Source organism: Aricia agestis, chromosome 8 (genome assembly GCF_905147365.1).
Source record: "Aricia agestis chromosome 8, ilAriAges1.1, whole genome shotgun sequence".
Lineage (NCBI taxonomy): Eukaryota > Metazoa > Arthropoda > Insecta > Lepidoptera > Lycaenidae > Aricia > Aricia agestis.
The window spans coordinates 8196044-8218945 of NC_056413.1; the positions used below are offsets into that span (position 1 = coordinate 8196044).

General features: G+C 37.3%; 1 protein-coding gene across 2 annotated transcripts in view; it reads left to right on the top strand.

Moving 5' to 3' along the window:
* The window catches only part of LOC121729811 (filamin-C), a 149398-nt gene that overhangs the window by 98615 nt on the left and 27881 nt on the right, over nucleotides 1-22902 (top strand). For both annotated transcript variants that reach the window (XM_042118440.1, XM_042118441.1), the window contains 2 exons: nucleotides 14496-14635; nucleotides 19699-19824. In XM_042118440.1, coding sequence (XP_041974374.1) covers nucleotides 14496-14635; nucleotides 19699-19824 — 266 coding nt within the window. The remainder of the gene's footprint in view (nucleotides 1-14495; nucleotides 14636-19698; nucleotides 19825-22902) is intronic.

A 22902-nucleotide genomic window follows, 5' to 3' on the forward strand; every position in this document is an offset into this window, starting at 1 on the left:
AGATAGAAGTAAATTATATCGAGAAAATTTAAAGCTACAAACTGAAACTGACAAATGGAGACGAAAGTATGAAAAGTACAAAAAAAAACTACAAAGGACTCAAGCAAAGTTTGAAGAATATAATCTTCTTTGTAACAGCATTAAAGAAAATTACAAGAACTTAAAATGCCGAAAAGATAGAAGAGTACTTAAAGAAACCGTAATGTCAGATAGAGTGAAGGAAGCGGGCCTTGAAAATGTAATAAGAATGGATGCACTGGGTATACGCTACAACAAACAACGGAGAATTAAGACAGTTGATAGGAAATTGAGAAGAATGATTGTAAACTTCTACATTCGTGACGACAATAGTCGTGCAACTGCAGGTAAGAAGGAGACCGTAACAAAAAATAAGGTTAAAAAACAGAAAAGGTTTCTCTTGAATACAGTTAGCAATTTGTACCGTCTCTTTAAAAAAGAATGCAGCGTACCTTGTTCATTAGCTTACTTTGCAAAAATGAGACCATTCTATGTCATGTTTCCATCAGTAAATGCAAGAGATACATGTTCACATTATGGAGACCGCACCTTTAAATAACTCTGAAACTGATTTCGTGGAGGGTGGTTCTACTACTATTACAAACTGTATATCAAGTGGAAGAACAGGACAAATATTTAACAGAGTTTATTATGACTCCAGCAATAGTTCAGACGAGGAACCATTGGCTACTTTACGCGAAAGGAACACGAAAAATTTTAATAGTAGTGGAACCAGCCTAGATAAAACTACTATCCACCCCAGAAACTTATCTATCGGGACTTATGTTGTGATAAAAATTTTGAGCGAAAAACGAAAGCAGTACAATTATGTAGGATTGATAGACAGTGAGTTTGATGATTTCGAAGCCAAAGTTATATTTTTAAGATGTTTAGATGAAACAAAGACCTTATTTCGTTTAGATAAAAGTGATGTGTCTTTTGTGCACTTAGATGACATGCTAAGAATACTAGAAAAACCTCAAGTTATTAAAAAAGGTACGAGAGTTTTGTATTCCTTTAGTAAATCAGCGGAGGAAGTTTTTGAAATGTAATTTTTTCCCTAAATGTTATTTGTTTAGTTTGTTAATGTAGGTTTTTGCTGATTTTCCTCACATATTAAAGTTTTTATTTTAGTAATAAGCAAGTTTTGTCTGTGATTAATGAAAAAAGAAGCTGAGAATCTCATTAGTTTTAAGTTATAATTGTTTGTTAGTCTACTTCGTCACATTTACGTCTCCTTCGTAACAATAAGTTTGATCTTGTCCCCGTATAAAGATTGTTGTTAAAAACCAAAATTCTTGCGTTAAGTCCTTTTTGCTACTCATTTTTTGCCGTGTAATACTTGGTGTTTAGTATGTAATAATGCTCTTTCTAATATTTTTTTGCAAAAGTGAAAAAAAATAATTGATACGAAGTTTGAAAGGAGTAAATGTGACGAAAGAGACAAATTTTAATTTTTATACGGAATTATTACCTGATTATAAAGACCAAAATATTTAAGACTGATTAAAGTTTGGATTTTATAATAATAAATACAAATAACCATTTAAAATTTCTTTTAATTTATGCAAGTTTTAAACAAATGAATTTCGTAACGAAGGATACATTATTTTCCATCTGAATCTAGTAATCCGCAAAAAAATACAAATTTTAATAAAAAACTGAGCTGCTGGTCAACAAATACCGAATCTATGGTAATTTTCCCACAGTTTAGTCACATGACATGTATGAAATAGCTTTATTAATTTTTTTCCATGGTTAAGACCTTAAAAGTAGAACTACCCACATAACTTCAAATTTAGTATGTATATAGCAATATTCCACGAAATAAAATTTTATAAATTTTAGCATCATTTCGCGGAATATTGCTAAAATAAATACATACTAAATGACAGACACACTTTTGCATTTTAAATGATATTTTGCATTTTAAATGATATTAGTATGGATGGATTGCCAAATGAAACCTATAAAATAATATATTTTTGGACACCAAAATACTTTTTAATAGATACGAATTATTTTTTTAATCCTGCTGTCTATATTCTGTCTGTTAGCTCTTCGTGTTTAAGAGGATACACCAGGGGCTAGAGAAATGAAAAAAAAGTACGTGTAATATCTATAGCTGTCTCCCTTATCTCAAGCCTATACCGCAGACCGCGATAGAGACAACTGCAGAAAATCCAGAAAATCAACGATTCGTTGTCCCCTGATTCCTTCTCCAAAACTTAACCGATTTAAGTACTTTTTTCATTAAATATTAAAAAAAAGCTTGAGCTGTGTTCCTATGTTTTGCTTTTTTATGTATAATCTAGCCAAATCTGTTTTCTGGACGTTTGAACACAGCGGAAAATCTGGCCATTTTTTTTGGGTTTTTGAACGGTCATATCTTATTTAATAATTAAATTATGAAAAAAAAAGAAAACATAGGGATATTGTATTAGTGGCCACAGATATTCAGGAAAAAATTATAACTCTACTAGCATTATCCAGGGAGGAAACAGGGGACAACGTTTGTATGGAAAAAAGGGCGGTCTGGACTCCTCTTAAACCACTTCCGGTTTAGTTTTTATCAGGATAGTGAACATTCATAATATAAAAAACCCTCAGGAAACCAGAAAAATCATCCCAATTTCCTAGAAACAGCGTACACCATATAAACCTGGTATTTCGATCGTATTACAATGCAATAGAGCTCAAAGTGCAATTACCGTATCACATTGCATGTTGCAATTTCTACAGGCGTAGTCATGTGTAGTTTAAATCTCAAAGTGAATTACTGCACGTCTGCTTTCGAAACCAGATACAAAAACAATAAATAATGAATTTTTATAAAGGTCATTGTATGTAGTAATTAAAAAAAATATAATAATAAACTTTATTGTATTCCACAAAATAATACAAGAAAACACTAAAATCTGAAAAATACAACATAATTCTGGCGGCCTTATCGCTAAGTAGCGATATCTTCCAGGCAACCATCTTACGACTAGAACATTGATATAAAGATAACTTAAAAACGAGTGGATGCATAATGTGCATTACAAATTAAAACGAATAAACACACACACAAAACAATTAAAGCGAAAGTACACGATGAAAAATTAATGTTAAAATGCTTACGATAGTTGTGGCCCGGCCCATACAGATTAATAGACATACAGACACGTCAAACCTAAAATAGAGTGACTATATTCGACGGTGATAAAAAATGCTGAAAGAATTTTCAAGCTTAGTTTTGATAAACACTAAAACGACTTTCTTCTAGCTCTAAAGATCGCAAAACAAAGCTCTTAGCACCGCATCAAACGCTTTAACAAAAAAAAAAACAATGGCTTACACTATAGGAGTTCCGGAATAAGTGAAAACACAATATCAGAAACCGGCATATATTTTCCTCGCCCGGAGAAAGATAAACGGCTAATATAATATTTTCTTCTCCTACGCTACCTATTCTCTCCTTGCCTCTTACAAATTTTCAATCAGTAGCTCTACCACGAGTTTAAAGGTATAGCATTTATCGATGCTCGATACCGACTACGTAAATATATTTAGTATGTCGATTTTAGTTCCGCAAGTAACCGCTAGAGGCGCTGTAAAATTTGCCATACTAAAAATGTACGTAGTCGGTATCGAGTATCGATAAATACTATTTTTATTTTTTTATTTATTTAAATCAGGCTACGTAGGCCCATACAATATATACCTTAATGACTAACATACATAAAAATTATATAAACTTACTAACAACTACACATTATCACGAATTAACGGCGACGTGACGCGCGCTTCATTCTGGAGTCTCCCCCGGAACCTTCGGTAAACCGCATCAGTCGGCCAGAATTCCTCCGCTTCAAAGGTCGGGAGCAGATGCGTCGGTACTCTCACCACAAAGGAACTGAAGTTGACCTTGTGGCGAGACTGCAGACGCTCGACCCTCAAGTGGAGGGATGTCTTCTTACTGATGTAGTCCACGACGTCTGCGACCTCCATGGACCTACATGGAACTATAGCTGTAAACTCATGGTAGAGCTACTGTACACGTGTCATGTTTTTTTTTTTATGAAAGAAGGGGGCAAATGAGCAAACGGGTCGCCTGATGAAAAGCAACATCCGTCGCCCATGGACACTCGCAGCATTAGAAGAGCTGCAGGTGCGTTGTCCGCCTTTTAAGAGGGAATAGGGTAATAGGGGAGGGTAGGGATGGGAAGGGAAGGGAATAGAGGAGGATAGGAAGGGAATTGGGCCTCCGGTAAACTCACTCACTCTGCGAAACACAGGGCAAGCGCTGTTTCACGCCGGTTTTCTGTGAGAACGTGGTATTTCTCCGGTCGAGCCAGCCCATTCGTGCCGAAGCATGGCTCTCCCATGTATAAATGTTTCAGTTTAACATTGAACAACTCATCCCAAAAAGTGCAAACTAATGAAGTTTTCACTTCTAAAAAACAGCAATACATGATGTAACATTCTACACGTGTAAAGTGTTGTGTCTGATGAGTTCTTGATTTAGGAAATATAAGCACAATGTATGACCTTATGTTCACTTGCATAACAGTATAATATGCACGGTATAAGTTTCATACAGTAGAGTAATTCAGCAAACTGTAAGATTTGATTGATATAGATGATATATAGATGAGTTATGAGAATACTTTGTGTTTCTATCTATACTATAATATTATAAAGCGGAAAAGTTTGTTTGTTATCAGGCTCAGACTAATAGGAGCTAAGAAATAGAGGAAAATGTAGAAAAAACGGGGAAAATTATTTGAAAGGGCTTATCTCACGAACTACTGGAGCAATTTTTTTGTTATTTGGTACAGATAAAAAGTAGACCACCTAAAATATCATAGGCTAATTGTAGACTAATTTGTCTGTGAAATATCTAATTTACGCGGGCGAAGCCACGTGGAACGTCTAGTTAAGTTATATGCGTAAACACACTTGTGTGTGCGTGCGCCGGATTTGGACTGTCTGGTATGATGATGGTCTACTGTATTATTTAAGCGAATGCAGTTATATAAAGTTATGTAAATATGTCGTTTGTTTTCGTTTCAAAACCAAAATAATGTAACATTTATGCTAACGTAAGTGTAACTCTTCCGCCTCTGTTAGGGGGCGTCCCTATTTACGTGAGATTTCGTGACATTTTATTCAACCCCTTCCCTCACCTCCCAATCTCACGTGAGATTTTTCAAGATGTGGGTTCCTTATGATTACTTACGAAAATACTTACGATTTTTCAAGACGCGCATTGGATTGTTTGAGTCAGATCAGTCAGTAAATGTATAGCGTCAAATTATGAATGAAATTATTTTCTTACGAACGAATAAGTGTATGATCTTAATCGTATTGCGATTTTTATACGTGGGAGAGCCATGCTTCGGCACGAATGGGCCGGCTCGACCGGATAAATACCACGTTCTCACAGAAAACCGGCGTGAAGCAGCGCTTTCGCTGTGTTTCGCCGAGTGAGTGAGTTTACCGGAGGCCCAATCCCCTAACCCCTACCCTATTCCCTTCCCTACCCTCAACTATTCCCTTCCCTTACCTTCCCTACCCTCCCCTATTATCCTATTCCCTCTTAAAAGGCCGGCAACGCACTTGCAGCTCTTCTGATGCTGCGAGTGTCCATGTGCGACGGAAGTTGCTTTCCATCAGGTGACCCGTTTGCTCGTTTGCCCCCTTATTTCATAAAAAAAAAACGCTTACGAGTAAATACGTACAATCTGGTTGAAATGGACCAAAATATTATTATTTTTTTGTCACAATGACAATGTAAGATTAGATGAGATTTGACTCGACCCCCTGCCCCCCTTAAACACCTCACGTAATTTGTGGATGCCCCCTTATGATTTACGATCATTGCGAGGTTTCGGACCGTCAATAATAATAATTACTATTTTAATTAGCTACATTTTTTACTAGTATTTTACATTCTATTTTTGAAAATGTTTTTTTTATTATTATTAGTTATTACTGTTGTGTCTATTTGTTGACCTACAAATCGTTTATAAATCACGGTCAGAATTCAGAAATAATATTGTGTTGAATTTTAATGTTGTAGTAATTCAAACGATATTATCTCAAGAATAGTCTTAAGTTAACTCTTGAGCATAATTTTAGCAGTAAGAGCGGTTTAAAACACTTAGGGCCTGTTTCACCACTTCCTGACAAAATGCCGGATAGGCTATCCACAACTTATTTGACAGATTCTCCATACTCTGTCTGTCTAGTTAAGTGATGGATAGCCTAGCCGGCGCTTATCAGGAAGTTGTGAAACAGCCCCTTAAAAAACCTCAAAAGCACTTATGACTTTAATTGTTTTGTATAGAAATGAATGATCCATGGGCCATAGTATAATCTCGGTTTGTTTGTTCGATAAGCCGGTATTGGTCTAACCAAATCCTTAACCAAAGAGTGATCAGCAGCCAGGATAACAACGCAGTCACGTTTTTTTTTATGAAATAAGGGGGCAAACGAGCAAACGGGTCACCTGATGGAACTACCTACTTCCGTCGCCCATGGACACTCGCAGCATCAGAAGAGCTGCAGGTGCGTTGCCGACATTTTATGAGGGAATAGGGTAGTAGGGGAGGGTAGGGATGGGAAGGGAAGGGAATAGGGTAGGCCTCCGGTAAACTCACTCACTCTGCGAAACACAGCGCAAGCGCTGTTTCACGCCGGTTTTCTGTGAGAACGTGGTATTTCTCCGGTCGAGCCGGCCCATTCGTGCCGAAGGTGGCTCTCCACGTTAAACGTTCTGTTGACTTTAGATATAACAGCTAAATATTCAAGCTATTCAAATTCAACTTTTTAATAGTACACGCTGCAATATCAGGTGTAGACAGCTATAAAGCTGTATATATGTAAGTGTATAAAGCTCTAGCCGGGGGTCGCGGGTTCGAATCCCGCCGACGGAACAAAAATGTTCAAAGTTTCTGGGTCATGTCAAATATCTTAAATATATTATGTATAGTATAAAAGTATTAAATATATTTCCATTGTCTGGTACCCGTAACGGGTACTTTATACTTAGCACGTGGCCAGACTGGCGTGGTGTGAAGCGTCCATAGATATTAATATTATTATTATTATTTATATGAGAACTAAATTTACAAAAAATACAACCGTTTTGATTTTTTCTCGATGCATACCGATTATCTATATAGATAAGTAAATGTATCTCCGTAATCCATAATCATTGTAAACATTATTTTAGATTCGATAACGGGAAGCGGGATAGCGAGCGAAGTGGCGCGGGACCGCTAGTTTTAATATTCATAAGGACATAACAGTGCCCGCACGTTCCTTGTTATAATAACGAATAAGGCTATCCACCAATTAACTTGACAGGTCAAGTTAATTGAAGTAAATTATTTATTAATATAAATCTGTCCAAAAAGTTGTGAATAGCCTTTTAGGCACTTTATCAGAAAGTGGTGAAACAGGCCCTAAGTTTAATTTATTTAAACAGTTGGACGACAGTATGATTCTTATGCCGCGGTCGCACATGCGTTTATCGTCACGAAGCTTCTTGCTATGTGACGATACCATTGGACGATACACGCAGATCGTCCAATGGTATCGTCTCAAGCACGAAGCACTACTCATGTGCGGCCGCAACATTAGAAAAATACTTGTTATATTTTGCAGCAAAAAAAACATTTAAGTACACTTACTTCGTGCCGTTGCCGTAACTAAAATAGAGGCCTGTTAAAATTTAAACTGACGTTAGACCATGTTACAGTAACCTTATTTAAGTACATAGTCTCATTTTTTTAATGGAATCAACTGAAAAACTTATTCCAGAATTCGTTTTAATTCTAGGACACGACGAATCGCGCAATTTTAGTCGTAATTAGTATCTGACATCGTTTCGTAATAGAAAACTAGTTTTTAACCAGAATAGTGAGCTTTTATTTTGGTACCAATTTCTATTCATATATTTTTGAAAATGTAACAATGATTACTATATTGGACCCGTGTGCAGTAGCCGTTGGAACCAAATAATATTATAATTACTTCAAAATCAATCAAATCAAAAATTGCGTTTTAGCAAAGTAACCGGAAACCCTAGTTCTGTTTGTTCTAGTTCTGTGAGTGCATCCAAAAGAGGTTTTTACCTTTTCCTTAAGAGCCCATATGACCCTAACTTGACTACATACTTTAACCTAGATCTCAAAATCTGTAAGGTCTAGAAAACTGATTTTTTGACACAAGTAACTTCAGTTCATAAAGATTGAATGCTCAAGACGAAAACACGATTACTCAAAAAATGCTCGATAGTTTCTATTTTACAAAAAACCTTGTTTTAGACACATTTTTGCTTGGATCTTCGAAGTTTGCTGTCTTTTCTTTAATATTGTTTAAATATCTGAAAAGGTACCTATTGATAAAACCTAAATTTGCTCAAAACACTTTTTTCATAATCATTATAGTTCGTCTTTTATTCAAGTAAAACTAACTCGGCGATGATTCCGCGCCGTCCTTTTTCACCTGGCATATGAAAGACGGGAGTGAGTGTGAAGTGAGAAGGACGATGTTTGATTTTTAGAGTCAGGTAAGCTCTTTAAGTTTTCTGAGAGAAAATCAAGTATTGAAATAGCGCACACGTAACTCTCATGGAAAGTATGAGTCATGTAGAGGCGGCTCGCGGTTGTAGGCTGTACTTTGCCGCCATTGTTATGACTTATTAATTTACTTTCTATTGTTTACGGTAATTAACGCCAGTTAGCATATTATACCGGTTAACGTTACGTTCTACGTTACAAGTTATAACTTCAGAAGCACATAACAGATAACAGAAGCACGTAAACCATGACCAAGTATTAAAATATAAGAAAAGGAATGCTTATAGTTATGTAAATAATCTGAGTCATATGGCGTACATTATACAACAATTGTTTGCCTTGACCGCAGCGGCTAAACGTAAACTGCGCCTCGGTAATGGATTCGAGTTTTGTTTACTGTAGCTTAGCGATTCCGTGTTGGACTAACCTAAAACTTGTAAAACTATGAATTAAAAAATCCAGTCTATTTGCTCATGTTTTTGTTTTTTCATTTTCAAGTATGTCTCACCGGATCTGTATCTACATATTTCGGTGACAAAAATACCTAGTAGTTAGTTCTCTCACTCAGTACTAAAATGTGGAGAAATGCTTCCGAAAGTTTTTTTAATAAAAAACACCACACGCATCGCCGTACCTCCCGAGCGGCGCCGCCCTGGCGCCACTCCCCACGTCAACCCCGCTCTACCCACCGCCGCGAAGTGACCGTTCTCCAACGATTTTTAGTGGGATAAAATATGTTATTGTAAAAAATTAACATCCTATTTTTTGGTTTTAAATGATACCTAAGCCCTAAAAAATTGTCTGGTAGGTTTAATTTCACCCTACTTATTAGTTATTACTTATTACTTACTTACCAATTTTCATCTCAATCGGTTTAACCGTTTTAATGAGCATTAAGAAGTAGGTACAGACTTACGTTCACATTAATTTGTAATGTTAGTGATTAGTGAATAAGTGAAGTGCATTTGAACCTCTATAACCTACATAGGGTTTGGACGTAGGTATTTCTTATAGCGGACCTGTCATGGTTCAGTAACAGTCTTACGTTTAATTCCGATTTATTTTACCTCTAGTAGGATCTTATTTTTCACGCCATAAGGCTCACTTTTACGGAATTAGCTATATTTATAGTCGCAAGTGCTAAGTGACCATGTCACATGCCTACATAGTAATTTCTAACGGTTCCTAAACTGGACCTAGCCTGCATCTTAACTTTCAAATGACTAACCTAGAACGAATAAGGTGTTTTATTTTAGTAGATCAAACCGACTTGTTTGAACACATGTGGACGTCTATAATTATTATTACTGTAATAATACTCTTTCAATGTTTAAGTGTATTACAGGTTCTCATTCTCACGTAGAAAAAATTCTAGACATTATTTTCAGGAATCATAATATTAATACGCGAACGAAAAACTTTGTAACCCTTTTTACGAAAAATGGGGAAACGTAGGAGCATGAAATTTTGCACAGTTATAGTTTACTAGAGATCGCCCAATGGTCGAAATTCGACGTTTCAACGACATTAAGACTACTACCTATATTTTGTAAAAAATATTGACTTTATAATTTTTTTTCAACTCTTGTCTCTGGGACAAATAATATTAGTTCGATGCACTCCTTCACGATATAAACTATAACTGTGCAAAATTTCATGCACCTACGTTTCCCCATTTTTCGTAAAAGGGTTACAAAGTTTTTCGTTCGCGTATTAATATTATGATATGGTGAAGGAGTGCATCAAACTAATATTATTTTGAAATTATGCTTTTATCATACATTTTTTTAACAAATAAAACATTACACACACTACAACACACACACATGAGAAATGACAGATTTTTGAGTGACAAGCCTATACATACGAATTATACTCTTTTATTTATGGTTGAAGTCTGTTGACAACAAGTCGAGAAATTGAAAATGGATTGTAGTTTTTTTTATTGAATCTAAGATACTATTAGACAATGCTTACACGGCCAGTCTGAGATCAGCTGAGTCTCAGAAACAAGAGTTGAAAAAAATATGATAAAGTAATATTTTTTTACAAAATATAGGTAGTAGTCCTAATGTCGGTCGTAGAAACTAAGGTCGAATTTCGACTATTGGGCGATCTCTAGTACAAAATAAATGGCCCTTTTTCCACCTATCAACTTTATCTGTGCGAATTTTACATTCATACGCAAGTACAATAATTTATGGAACAATTAATATGAACATTAATCCAAAATAATAATTTTTACTGTGCCATTTTGTCTGGATAGAGTTAATATTGAAACTCCTCCAGCGTATATAGGCTCAAAAGATGAATATACCTGCATTTAAAAATTCAAACAAAAAACCACTTGTTCATGATAACTCCAAACGGGTCATTTAACTCAAACAACATAGAAAAAGACCGGCTTAAGGGCACTCAACTGTACCAACTACCAAATAATATTCTTACTAATTACCTCTTAGGGCCTTATCATGCTAGTTGGCGAGCGGTGGCACGGGCACGCAGCGAATACGTCGCGAACGTGCGATGAATGTGACGCGAACGTGCAACGATAAAATAAATATAAATGCAACTTGGCAGCGTTCTGTGCTTTCAGCTTTGTAAACTCGCGATAAAAACGTCGCGTATCAGCTACGTGTTTGTGACGTCTTCGGTACGCAGACGCGGCGTGTTCGCAACGTATTCGCTGCGCCTCTCTACCCTAAGGGCTCTCACATAAAACTGCGAATTCGCATCGCAATATCATTTTTATTATGAGTTTTGTCGCATATTATATTTGCGATCCAATGCGAATTCGCAGTTTTGTGTGGGAGCCCTTAATCCGCTCGGCAACCGCTAATATGATAACGGCCTTAGCGCTGAAATCCGGTACGAAATAAAGAGCTATAATAGTGTCAATAGTCGTTCTTTGTGTCTCCTAATTAGTCCCGGTGTTACAAACGCTACGGACTATTGAGACTAGAAGCCTTTCCTGTTTGTAAATTGAATGGGAAAAAGTTCGAGAGAGAAGGAAGAACGCGAGTTAATGTTGTCTCTTTTATAACTGAAGGAAAGTATTAGCCATACGAGTCTTCCATTCTTTCATAGTTCAATACCATAATTACTGTAAATACTAAATATGTATGCTGTCATGCTATTATAGTGCAGCTTTTGATGAACGTGGCAAAACATGGCACTAACGACGATTTCACACAAAATGTCAATACAAGTCAAATATAAAATGTAGTGGTAAGTAGAAAGAAGGTAATGCATGAAGAAGTACAAGATATATTAAAATAGAACCATTACCACTACCGACAAATAATAAAGAACCATTACCACTACCGACAAATAATAATTTATGCATGTTTCACTCCATATTGAGACAAAATCCCTTAGAGTGAAAAAGGAAGAGATATCTTTTGCGAATTCCGCTACTCATTTTCGTAGGGTTTCCCAGTTTTTATAACCTTAGTTTATAAACCTCATTTTTTTTAAATATATACTTGGTATTAAAACGTGTTACATTGCCTAATAAAACGTGTTACATTGCCTAATTCGCAAATTCTAAACATTCATCTGAGGCAACACCGGATAAGCTCTTAATCACTGGAAAGGAATTGCTAAATACAGGATTCATTAAATCAAAATCCAGATTTGCTAAGAGCATGTGACCTACTTTGGAATTTGGATATTACATTAATAATGTACTTACATTTTACTCTTTACACGCCTACTTGTGCTTCTGTATTTTCCAAAAAAAAGGTTTTGAGTTTCGAATTCGTTTCTTAATCAAAGTCCCTCTTCTTGTAAAGGCCACATTGAACTTATATTTTCAAGTTATACGAATCTAACAATACCTCCCCAGCTAAAATCTACCAAGCCGTTTAGGCTGCAGAACGTGCTAAGCAATTATACATAAACTCTAGCGTCTAGCATTATAAAACAATATTCTAAGTTTAGTGTTTACTTTTACACAGGCTTTATCCTATACCTAGTGTACTTTAAGTTTTAACTCTAGTTACAAAGGCACACAAAGCGATAGAAGTTGGCTGCAAACTGCCAAGTATATTAAGATGATTGATCGTCCCGTCTACTTAGCAATGGATTCTTTCCCAGCTGTTGAACGAAGAGTGCTTTGTCATTACTCATTAGCAATTACCTAAGTATACAAAGAACATGGGGTAAATATTGGTTATCTCATTTTAATGAGATATTCAAAATTAAATGTAGAGAAGTTACGTATTTTGGGAATGAATTAGAAGAGTGGATACTGGATAAATATGATTCTTCCTATATATTTTGTTGGAGAATATATTATGCAAGTGACCCATTTTTTTGGCTGCTCTCTGCCTTGATAGATCATATTATTATTATCCTTCCTATCGTTCTTGACAATCACTTTTGAGTTTATGTATTATGGTTGATTTATTTAGCTGATATTACGCAAAAAAGGGCCAGCTCTAGTAGACAAGTAGCAAGCGATTATCGTAAACGCTAACAAAATGTATGCGATTTGACATTTATTAAGTCATCGCTTCGCTATCAAATACCAATATCAAATCCCATACATTTTGTTGGCGTTGGCGTTTACGATAATCGCTTGCCGCTTGTCTAGGCCCTCTGCTAAAGCTTGTTTTTAAATATAGAAAAGGGATTGGCGTAACTCGGAGCCGAATAGAATAACATGATAAGCTCAATGCGACAACTTGTTTAGGTTCTTAATTCTATGTCTTAGAACGTGTAGAATATAATACTTGTTAGTTGTTACCCAATTGGTATTACTCCTCTGGCACAGTCGGATAAAAATCTATTTAATTTCTGGCAATGCAGATATTTCCACTAAGCCTAACATTTAACGTTAAAACGTTGGCAACTAATTTAAACTGCACGTAAACGCAGCTCCGAATACTTCGCCTCATTGCATATTCCAGATGAGCCTAACTTAGATTACACTAATTCTCTAACAGCACTCTATTAGCTGAGTATTTCAGTTAGCTGGTCCTACATACAATTATTATTTTCAAACACTTTTTTTTTCTTAGCTCTGGCTCAGTGACCCAAAGTGAATCTTGCACAGAATGCTATTACTCCTACCGCAGGAATATTGTCACTTCGGGCCTGAAACACCAGAGTTTGCACCACTTTTCTTGGTTTTTGTGACTCAAATGGAAACATATTAATAATAATAGCTCCCACACCGGTTTCGGTGACGGTGGCCGGTTTTATTGAATCCAGGCCAGCTACGAAGGAGTAATTTTATAGTGCCCAAGTGTGTGCGCAGTACACAGGAACACTCTCTATTCCTTTACTCTCATAACCCAGTGGGACAGAAGACCGACACGAACGGCGAGAGATCAGGCGCAGGACCGACTTTTTACATGCCTATCCGACGCATGGATTATGATCCATGCGTCGGATAGGCATGTTTAGTTTAGTTAGGACAATGCAGGCTAATCACCGGTTTGTAAGCATACTTACTTATCAGACAATCCGGTGATCAGCCTGCATTGTCCTAACTAAACTTATAAATAACATGTTTCCAACGCGGGAATCAAACCCACGACCACCGAACCAAGAGCCGCGCTCTATGCCATTAGGCCACGGAGGCGGTAACTGGAAACGCCATTGTAGTGGCACAGTCTTCTTCTGTTCTTTCCATGCAACATAACTAGGGCAACGGAGGTATTGGGCTTTCGATACTGAAGAATCTAACTATATCGAAAAATACCTACCAGACCACTTTGATGTACCCAGTATCATTCTCACTAGACTCTTACTAAAAATATCTCTCAAGCTCAAAAGCTCAAAGAACTCAATGCACTCAAACACAACTGTCACGATTTAGCCGTTTGCTGCCACATAATGCGGTATTTATGTTTTCTTTTGACCTTGAATACTAGTATTCTATTTCTTCATCTCCAGGGTCTCCGTGGAAGGTGGACGTTATGGCGGGGCCAGCGGGCAATGGCGGCGGGGAGCCCACGCGGCTCATCCCCGCGCGAGTGCCGGCCGTCTTCGAGATCTCCACATCACCCAACGCACCAGCTTTTAATAAAAATGAGGTAATTTTTCCATAGAGTCAATTTTTCATGGTGACATTTAGAGTCCTGTTAGAGGTACAATAATAATTCTAAACTTTACCATCTTCATTTGAAATTCCATAGCCAGAATTCATGGCAGTTGACCATGAAACATCTTAGGCGCATCTAGTTACGAGCTGCGATTGAGTCCAGAATTGTTTTCTTAAGATCTTTTTATACCTACTTATACCTATACCTAAGTTGGCATTATCTATATTATAATATAGTGGGGCACAACTGGTAGAAAAAATTGGCCAAGTGCGAGTCGGACTCGTGCACGAAGGGTTCCGTACCGTTATAGAGCGAAAGTTGGCTAAAAATTGTATTTTTGTAGGGCAATATTTATTATTCAATATTTATTTTATTTTAATATTATTTTTAATTTTTAAAGTACAAATATTATTAAGGATTTTGTGAATATTCCAAGTGCCTATTATATAATATCAATAATGGCAACATCATTATTGATTACGAGCAGAAAGGCCAAAAAAATCACGTGTTTTTTATGGGACCCTTAACTATTAATTTTATTTTGTTTTTAGTATTTGTTGTTATAGCGGCAACATAAATACACAATCTGTGAAAATTTCAGAAGTCTAGCTATAGCGGTTCTTGAGATACAGCCTGGAGACAGACAGACAAACAGACAGACGGACAGATATCGAAGTCTCAGTAATAAGGTTCCGTTTTTACCGTTTGGGTACGGAACCCTAAAAAGATGATTTATCTACTTTGCTCTAATTCTTATAATACACGTAATTCTTATAATGGCGTCCTCCGTCAATATTTGCCGTAACTACGCTACGCGAAATTAAAATTACCTCATACAATGAAAAAAGATGTAAACACGAGGGGGAAATATGAGAATATTTTCCTGTGATGTACCAAAACGTTGCCTACAGAACGTGAAATATGAAACAGCGCGTTTGACGGTCGAAATACAGAGCAACAACGAACACTTGCATACAAACAACCACTTATGGAAATACGCCAACTCGGCGCAAACGAGTGACTATACTTTTTTCACATTTATTTATTTCAAGAAACTTAAGAATCAGACATAATATTATGTCACCCTCCTGGCTAAGTGTAGTATCTAACAAACTGTCGTAACTACACTGATACTACCTTCGAAATCGTAGCTTCTTTTTGCATAAGTTCTCTCCAACAATCGTATCGGTATCTTCTACCGTTAAAGAGATATCACATTATTGTAAAACGCTTATCTCTCAAAGTATGAGAAAAAAGTAATGCTAACTGTAGTATGTACATACAACAGTTCTGAAATTTCAACTGGGTTGTATAATTTCCTCAAAAAACAGGACATAAAAGGTATTCATACCGTATACTTATTTGCTGATGGGTGCAGTGGTCAGAATAAAATCTCCATTGTGGCTTCAACCCTCTTATACACTGTCAATAATGCTCAAGTACAGGAAATTATTTCACGATTTTCGGCACCTATTCACGGGCCAAGTGGGGGGGATTCCGTGCATAGCTGCACTATTGGATACGTCTTCGTGGTCTAGTGGTATAGAGCGCGGCTCTTGACTCGGAGGTCGTGGGTTCGATTCCCGCGTTGGAAAAATGTTATTTCCAAGTTTGGTTAGGACAATGCAGGCTGATCACCTGATTGTCTGACAAGTAAGATGATCCATGCGTCGGATGGGCATATAAAAAGTCGGTCCTGCGCCTGATCTCTCGCCGGCTGTGTCAGTCTTCCGTCCCACTGGGTTACGAGAGTAAAGGAATAGAGTGATCTTGTGTACTGCGCACACACTTGTGCACTATAAAATTACTTCTGTGTAGCTGGCCTGGTTTCAATGAAACCGGCCACCGTCACCGAAACCGGTGTGGGAGCTATTATTATTATTGGATACGCTTTTAAGAAAAGTGGTGACATTATCGTACCAAGCCAGCTACATCCAATATTCAAAATTGGCTAGAAGAAGCAAGCCCTATGAAGTGAATATACTTGGATGGACTGACTTTCTGGATTTTAAAAAGTAATCAAACAATCTTCGCTTGCTTGTAGTACGGAAAGACAATGAAGGACAAGAAATAACGCTGAGGCTTAACCTACGCGTCAGTGACGGAGCGTCAAGTTGCGTCAAGTTGTCAAATGTGTGTTTTGTATACAAAAACACATTTGACAACTTGACGCAACTTGACGCTCCGTCACTGACGCGTAGGTTTATTCTAAGCTTAATCTGGAAAGAAATGGTAGAAATTTCTGTAAAGAAATTTGACTCTAGAAAGTTGTTCTAACGTTACTTTAATTAAAGAAATAGTCTCATAGTATCTAATAATATACTCGAATATTCAATTCGAGACTGATCGTTTCATGGTTGTGATAATTATATTAAACAAGACTTGCTAAGTTTCTAGTAGTTCATTGATTTTATTAATTCACATAGAATGTACTTAGATTAATTTGATAACACATATAGAATTGTCGTTGTAACCAGTTGTAACTGACTGCTCACACAGAAATGTAAAACAAAGTTCTCACAAAGTGACGTATCTGCTTTGTTCGAGCTTAACTAATTACCAAAGTTTTTAAAGCCTTTGCGATTCATATTAAAGCATAAAGATAGCCCAAAGGATCTGAAATCAGTCAAAAGTTTGTTGATAAACCTAAAATAAGAAATCCATAAAGCAAAATATATAACACTCAACCGAAAAACAGTTGCCTTGCAATAGTAATACTTTCCAATTACGACACTTAGCCAGGAAGACGACGATATATTGAACCTCGCCAAACCAACCTTGGTTTGCGAGTTCTGTTAGTAGGCCTGCGGCATGCGCTTCCACTTCTTTTCTGAAATGGAAACGAGCAGAAAGATAGTAAGCGATTACCCACGTCCTTCGTCAGACACAATATCAGAGTAATGCGTTTGTAATTATGTGTCTCGTTTGTTTATTGAAATTAGGAAGATTGTGGTAAAAAGTATAAACTTGTGCTGTCCACTACATTGTACGGATCCCGAGGTTATTTACTAGCGTTTTTGATCGGGCATATGCATGGTAAAATGTCAAAACCAATCAACAACGCGATTGAACAGATAAACAGATAGGTAAAAAAAAAACTCAGAAACCGGAAACAGTCCTATTAAATAGACTGACTATGCATATGTGACTGAATATGCATTTTACAAACGTATTAACATTTGTTAAATGCATAATATTCAGTCACATATAGTACATACCATAAATTCATTCAGTACGGTCTACTAGAGTCTAGACCAGCCTTTCCCAAAGTGGGCGATAACGCCCCCTTGTAGGCGCTGAAGGTCTAAAGGTGGGCGGTTTGGGACCCAGAAAAAAAATTAGGGCGTTGTGTAGAGGCTTGGGGATGTTGCATTTCATCTGGATGCATTTTAAATTAACACACTAAAACATAATTTGTTTTCAAAGTAGGCAGTAGACAAAATAAGTTTGGGAACCCCTGGTCTAGACTATCACGGCTACTAGAATGCAGTATTTCAATGCTTGTTTTGGAGTAGCTTTACTCAGAAACCACTCCAGTTTTAGCCAATTCCCAAACATAGAGCTAATGTTGTATCGGTTCTACGGCGTGCCCGACAAGGTATTCGCTGGATTTAACTACCTTAGTTTCCTCTAACAAAGATGCATTCAATCCTCGTTCAATGGTTGGATAACAAACTTTCGGAATTCGCCAAGGAAGTTGGAACAATAGTCAGGTGCCTTGAGGTGCGTCCGGAAACATTTCATCAGCGCGTCAATATTGAGTAACAAGTAACATTGTTAATTTGTTACGACGAGATAACAAGATAAAGGTGAACGCAGATCTATCATGCGCCGCAATATTCTCATTTCTTTATGTCGCTTGGTTTTGGTGGCGTTATATTTTTCGCACTGAAATTGTTTTAGTTTCAGGTGCACGATTCTTATACCTCCTAGGTGTATCTTTAATCGCAAGCTCTCTCAAACACGCATCCACATGTTGCCTAATGCGAGAACAGCGAGATAGGCTGAAATCGAAACGACATTTGAGTCATGGGAATCGGTCCCCTAGGCCCTAGCAGTAGACAGTAATCATCTGCCTCAACGTCGCTACACGAGGTAAGAGAGAAGTGAAATAGAACTTCATATAATATCATGGAGAATTCGAATGCGACGTTGCGATGCAGCATTATAGTCTGCGATCATCTTTATAGGTGTCACCTAAAAAGTACTAATTCATGTGCAGTATAAAAAGAGTGACAGGCTCTGTATAGCTAATTGGAAACATCAAACACATTCATGCACTTATCTTCTCACACTCTTATAATTAGGTAGACTTGCTGTTAAAGCTTAATAATTACCGACTAAGAGTCTGCAAGCCTTAACAATTAGGTGTTCTATTTTCCTTTTTCTATAGTTCTGTTTTACGCTTATTTCTCTTTTCCGAATAAGCATACTTTGCCAATTTGTCGATTTATACCAAATATGCATTTAGGTTTTTCGAAAGACAGTGTTTACAAGAATTTAAATAATAAGACAAAGTTACTCTTCTGGTTATGTAGTGAAATTCCGATGAAACCTGACATGTTTGTAATTTTAAAGTAAACAATTCGAAGTTGTGTATTAATAATTAAAATTAATATTTAAGATACCTAATACACAGTACTCAATACTGTATATAAAAGAACAAACCTACAATACATTTTATAGTAAGTTACATATTTCTTTATCATTTCTCTCATTTCACTCAAAGCTCACCAAACTCATCTTTTACCAACGATAACACCACCTCCCAAAATCTAGCTCTCACCCCAAAAATATTGTGACCCTATCCGAATTTCTTCGTCGTCATAGCGGTTCGAGTATTTAAAACCAAATTTTTAAACTTCTAAAAAAATTACTTTGTCACAACTCAGCTAGCAATTAATGCTCCAACAACAACATTTCTCAACCAACTACCCCAAAAAAAGATAAGTTCTTCATCGTTGTTTTCTTCCATTAGCATATACCGGGCAATATACACCCTTTTCCTTTGACTTTCCCCAAAAAGATGGGTTACTAACGTCATGTGTTCGCAGGTGGGTGTGACGGTGACGGCGCCGTCGCGTCGGTCGGTGGTCTCCCGAGTGCTGGACGTGGCGGAGCGCCCTGGAGTATACCGCATTGAGTTCACGCCAGAGGAGGTCGGCACGCACCTGATCGATGTGAGTATACTGGATAGATTTTTTTTATTACGCAGGGGAAACAGGTTAGCAGGGCCAGCGCTACCATATGTGCAATGTGTGCAATGCACACGGGCGCCATTTTCTAGGGGCGCCAAATCGCCATCTTTAGGGGCGCCAAAACCAAGGACCCAAAAAATTTGCCTAAAGGGGCGCCAAAATCTTTTTTTTTGCACACAGGCGCCATCCAGTAGCCCTTACGGGGGCCCTGTAGGTTAGGCCTCAGTTAAGCTTAAGTACCCTGGGCGTATGTAAGACTGCCGACGAGAAGCGCCAGCGGACCCACTAAAACCACCTGTGATTTGCCATCAGCCATATAACAGAGAGGTGTCCTGGATCTCTTAGGGCTCCCACACATAACTGCGAATTCGCATCGCGTCGCAAATATCTGCGACAAATCACAAAACTCATAATTAAAATGACATTGCGATGCGAAGTCGCAGTCTTGTGTGGGAGCCCTTAAACACAGGTACCCCTCTACGACTGGCCGGTCTAACTCACAAAAGACCGGACTTTCATAGTGTATAAAATACTATAATAAATCTATCTATATCTATATAATATATAAAACTCAAAGGTGACTGACTGACATGGTGATCTATCAACGCACAGCCTAAACCACTGGACCGATCGGGCTGAAATTTCGCATGCAGGTAGATATTATGACGTAGGCACCCGCTAAGAAAGGATTTTGATCAATTCCACCTCCAAGGGGTTAAAAGCGAGCGAAGCCGCGGGCAAAAGCTCGTAAGTCTATAATATCTATTAGTCTGTCATATGTATAGTCTACTGAATGGTTAGTTCGTGGAAAAAACGTTAAGCCGTTCTTAGCGCTAAGATTATGCTTAAGATCATTCTTGAGATTTGGCATACCTACGTGGCAAAATAATAGTTTCCCACAAACAACTTCCAAAGACATAACCGACCAACAAAATATTCTTCATAAAACTATCAGCATTATAAACAACGCTTATCATGTGAATAAATTTATCAAACGACAATTAATGTGTAGTACAGTTTCCAAAGGGGAACTATAAACGGGCCGAAATGTAGAGAAATTTCCATAGATAAGCGGAGATGTTAATCATACCTCTATGTTGCGTATTTACATAATATTCATACGAGGTATTTCGCTTGTGACCTTTAACTAAGTGCCTAGAACTTTCACTCATAAAGTGTAGGTAGGCTATAAAGATGACTAGAGATAAAATACCAATCAAAGCTTCTTTTGTTTAGCATGATATTTAAAAAATATATTTTTTCTTTTTTTTAGGTATTCGCTTAAAATTTAAATACAAATGCATACTATAACATTTTAAACTTTCGCGTTGCATTATAATTAAACTTTTTAATCGGGACTTAACGCGACTTATTTAAGTAGTAATGCTACTACGAGTACATACTTTTTCTCGACGTTTCGGCCGTGTTGCAACGGCCGTGGTCACGAGGGGACATCCACCCCCTCGTGACCACGGCCGTTGCAACACGGCCGAAACGTCGAGAAAAAGTATGTACTCGTAGTAGCATTACTACTTAAATAAGTCGCGTTAAGTCCCGATTAAAAAGTTTAACAAATGCATACTACCTAGATTTAATACAAATGCAAATAGGTTCGAAATAATATTAATTATATTATGATGATCCTTACCTACATGAAAAAGCGTTCTAATGCCGCGGTCGCACATGCGTCTATCGTACGAAGCTTCGTGCTATAAGACGATACCATTAGACGATACGCGCAGATCGTCCAATGGTATCGTTTTAAGCACAAATCACTACGCAGGTGCGGCCCGGGTATAAAAGAAATAGCAAACCCAAACGGCGATACAAGGCACAGAACCTGAAGCACCTTAAAATAAATTTTTGTTTCCTATTTCGTCGTTTCGAGTTTTAGTTAGACTAGGCCTACAAAAGCCTATGGTAATAATGACAACCAAAAAACCCGCCAAGTGCATGTCGGGCCACGCGCAATATTGGGTTCCGTAGTACCGCTAGTTTTTGATATTTTTTGTATGGTCAATGAATGTACGTTTATAACGTGTTTTACACTACTAACGACATCATTTCAGTTACATTCAATGGAATTTTAACGAAAAGTTCCTTTATACTTCGCCGAATTTTTTTATAGTTGATCGACTATTACTCAATAACTTACGATGTCTTCTTAGCCGTGATAATTTTCCTTTTAAATTCGGCATATTTCCTACTCCCATGAATTGTTTTCACATTTCCAGAAGCAGCCGTTGCAGAAAGCTGGTAGAAGGGGGGGACACTGGACTCTAATGATTTTTTCCGCTTTGAAACTTCATATTTCACAAATGGATCCCTAAATCGGAAAATGATCTATGAATACTTATCATATTATTTTAAAACAGCTAATCCAACGATAGTGTGGGATGTCCCACACGGTGGGGTGGATGCAAAAAAGAATATCATCCCCGGTTGATATGTAGGGATGTGTGTATAAAAAAAATATTTTTATAAGATTTTAGATACCATTTTGTCGTCATCATTAATAATTATGTGCATTCATGCCGAAGAGACAGACAGACAGACAGACGGACGGACGGAAAGACCAAAACTATAAAGGTTCCTTGTTGACTACGGAACCCTAAAAAGGCGAACACGTCGCAGCGATTCGTGACGTCACCGCACACCCGCCTAGATTGGATTGAACAGCCCCTAATGAAGTAATCAAAACATTAATTGCCTTTCGATCCTTTTGACGAGACTGTTCCCGAATTCCGTACGCTCTTTGTGACGTTAACACACGTTAACACACGTAACACGGGCACAATCGAACTGTTATGTGCCAATTAAAAATGTGTTTCGAACGTGGAGGATCTAATGTGAATAATTGTACGTAATTATTATGTGTCTATGTTTTGTATATTAGATACCCATAGCTTCTATATACTCTATTATATAGGATATTAACTAAATGCGGACTACAGGGACAAAACAATTAAACACTTCTATAAAATAATATTATGTCCAACTAGACAAAAAAAGATTTGGAAGCCAAACTAGAGACATTAGTAGGGCAAGGGGAGGCTTGGG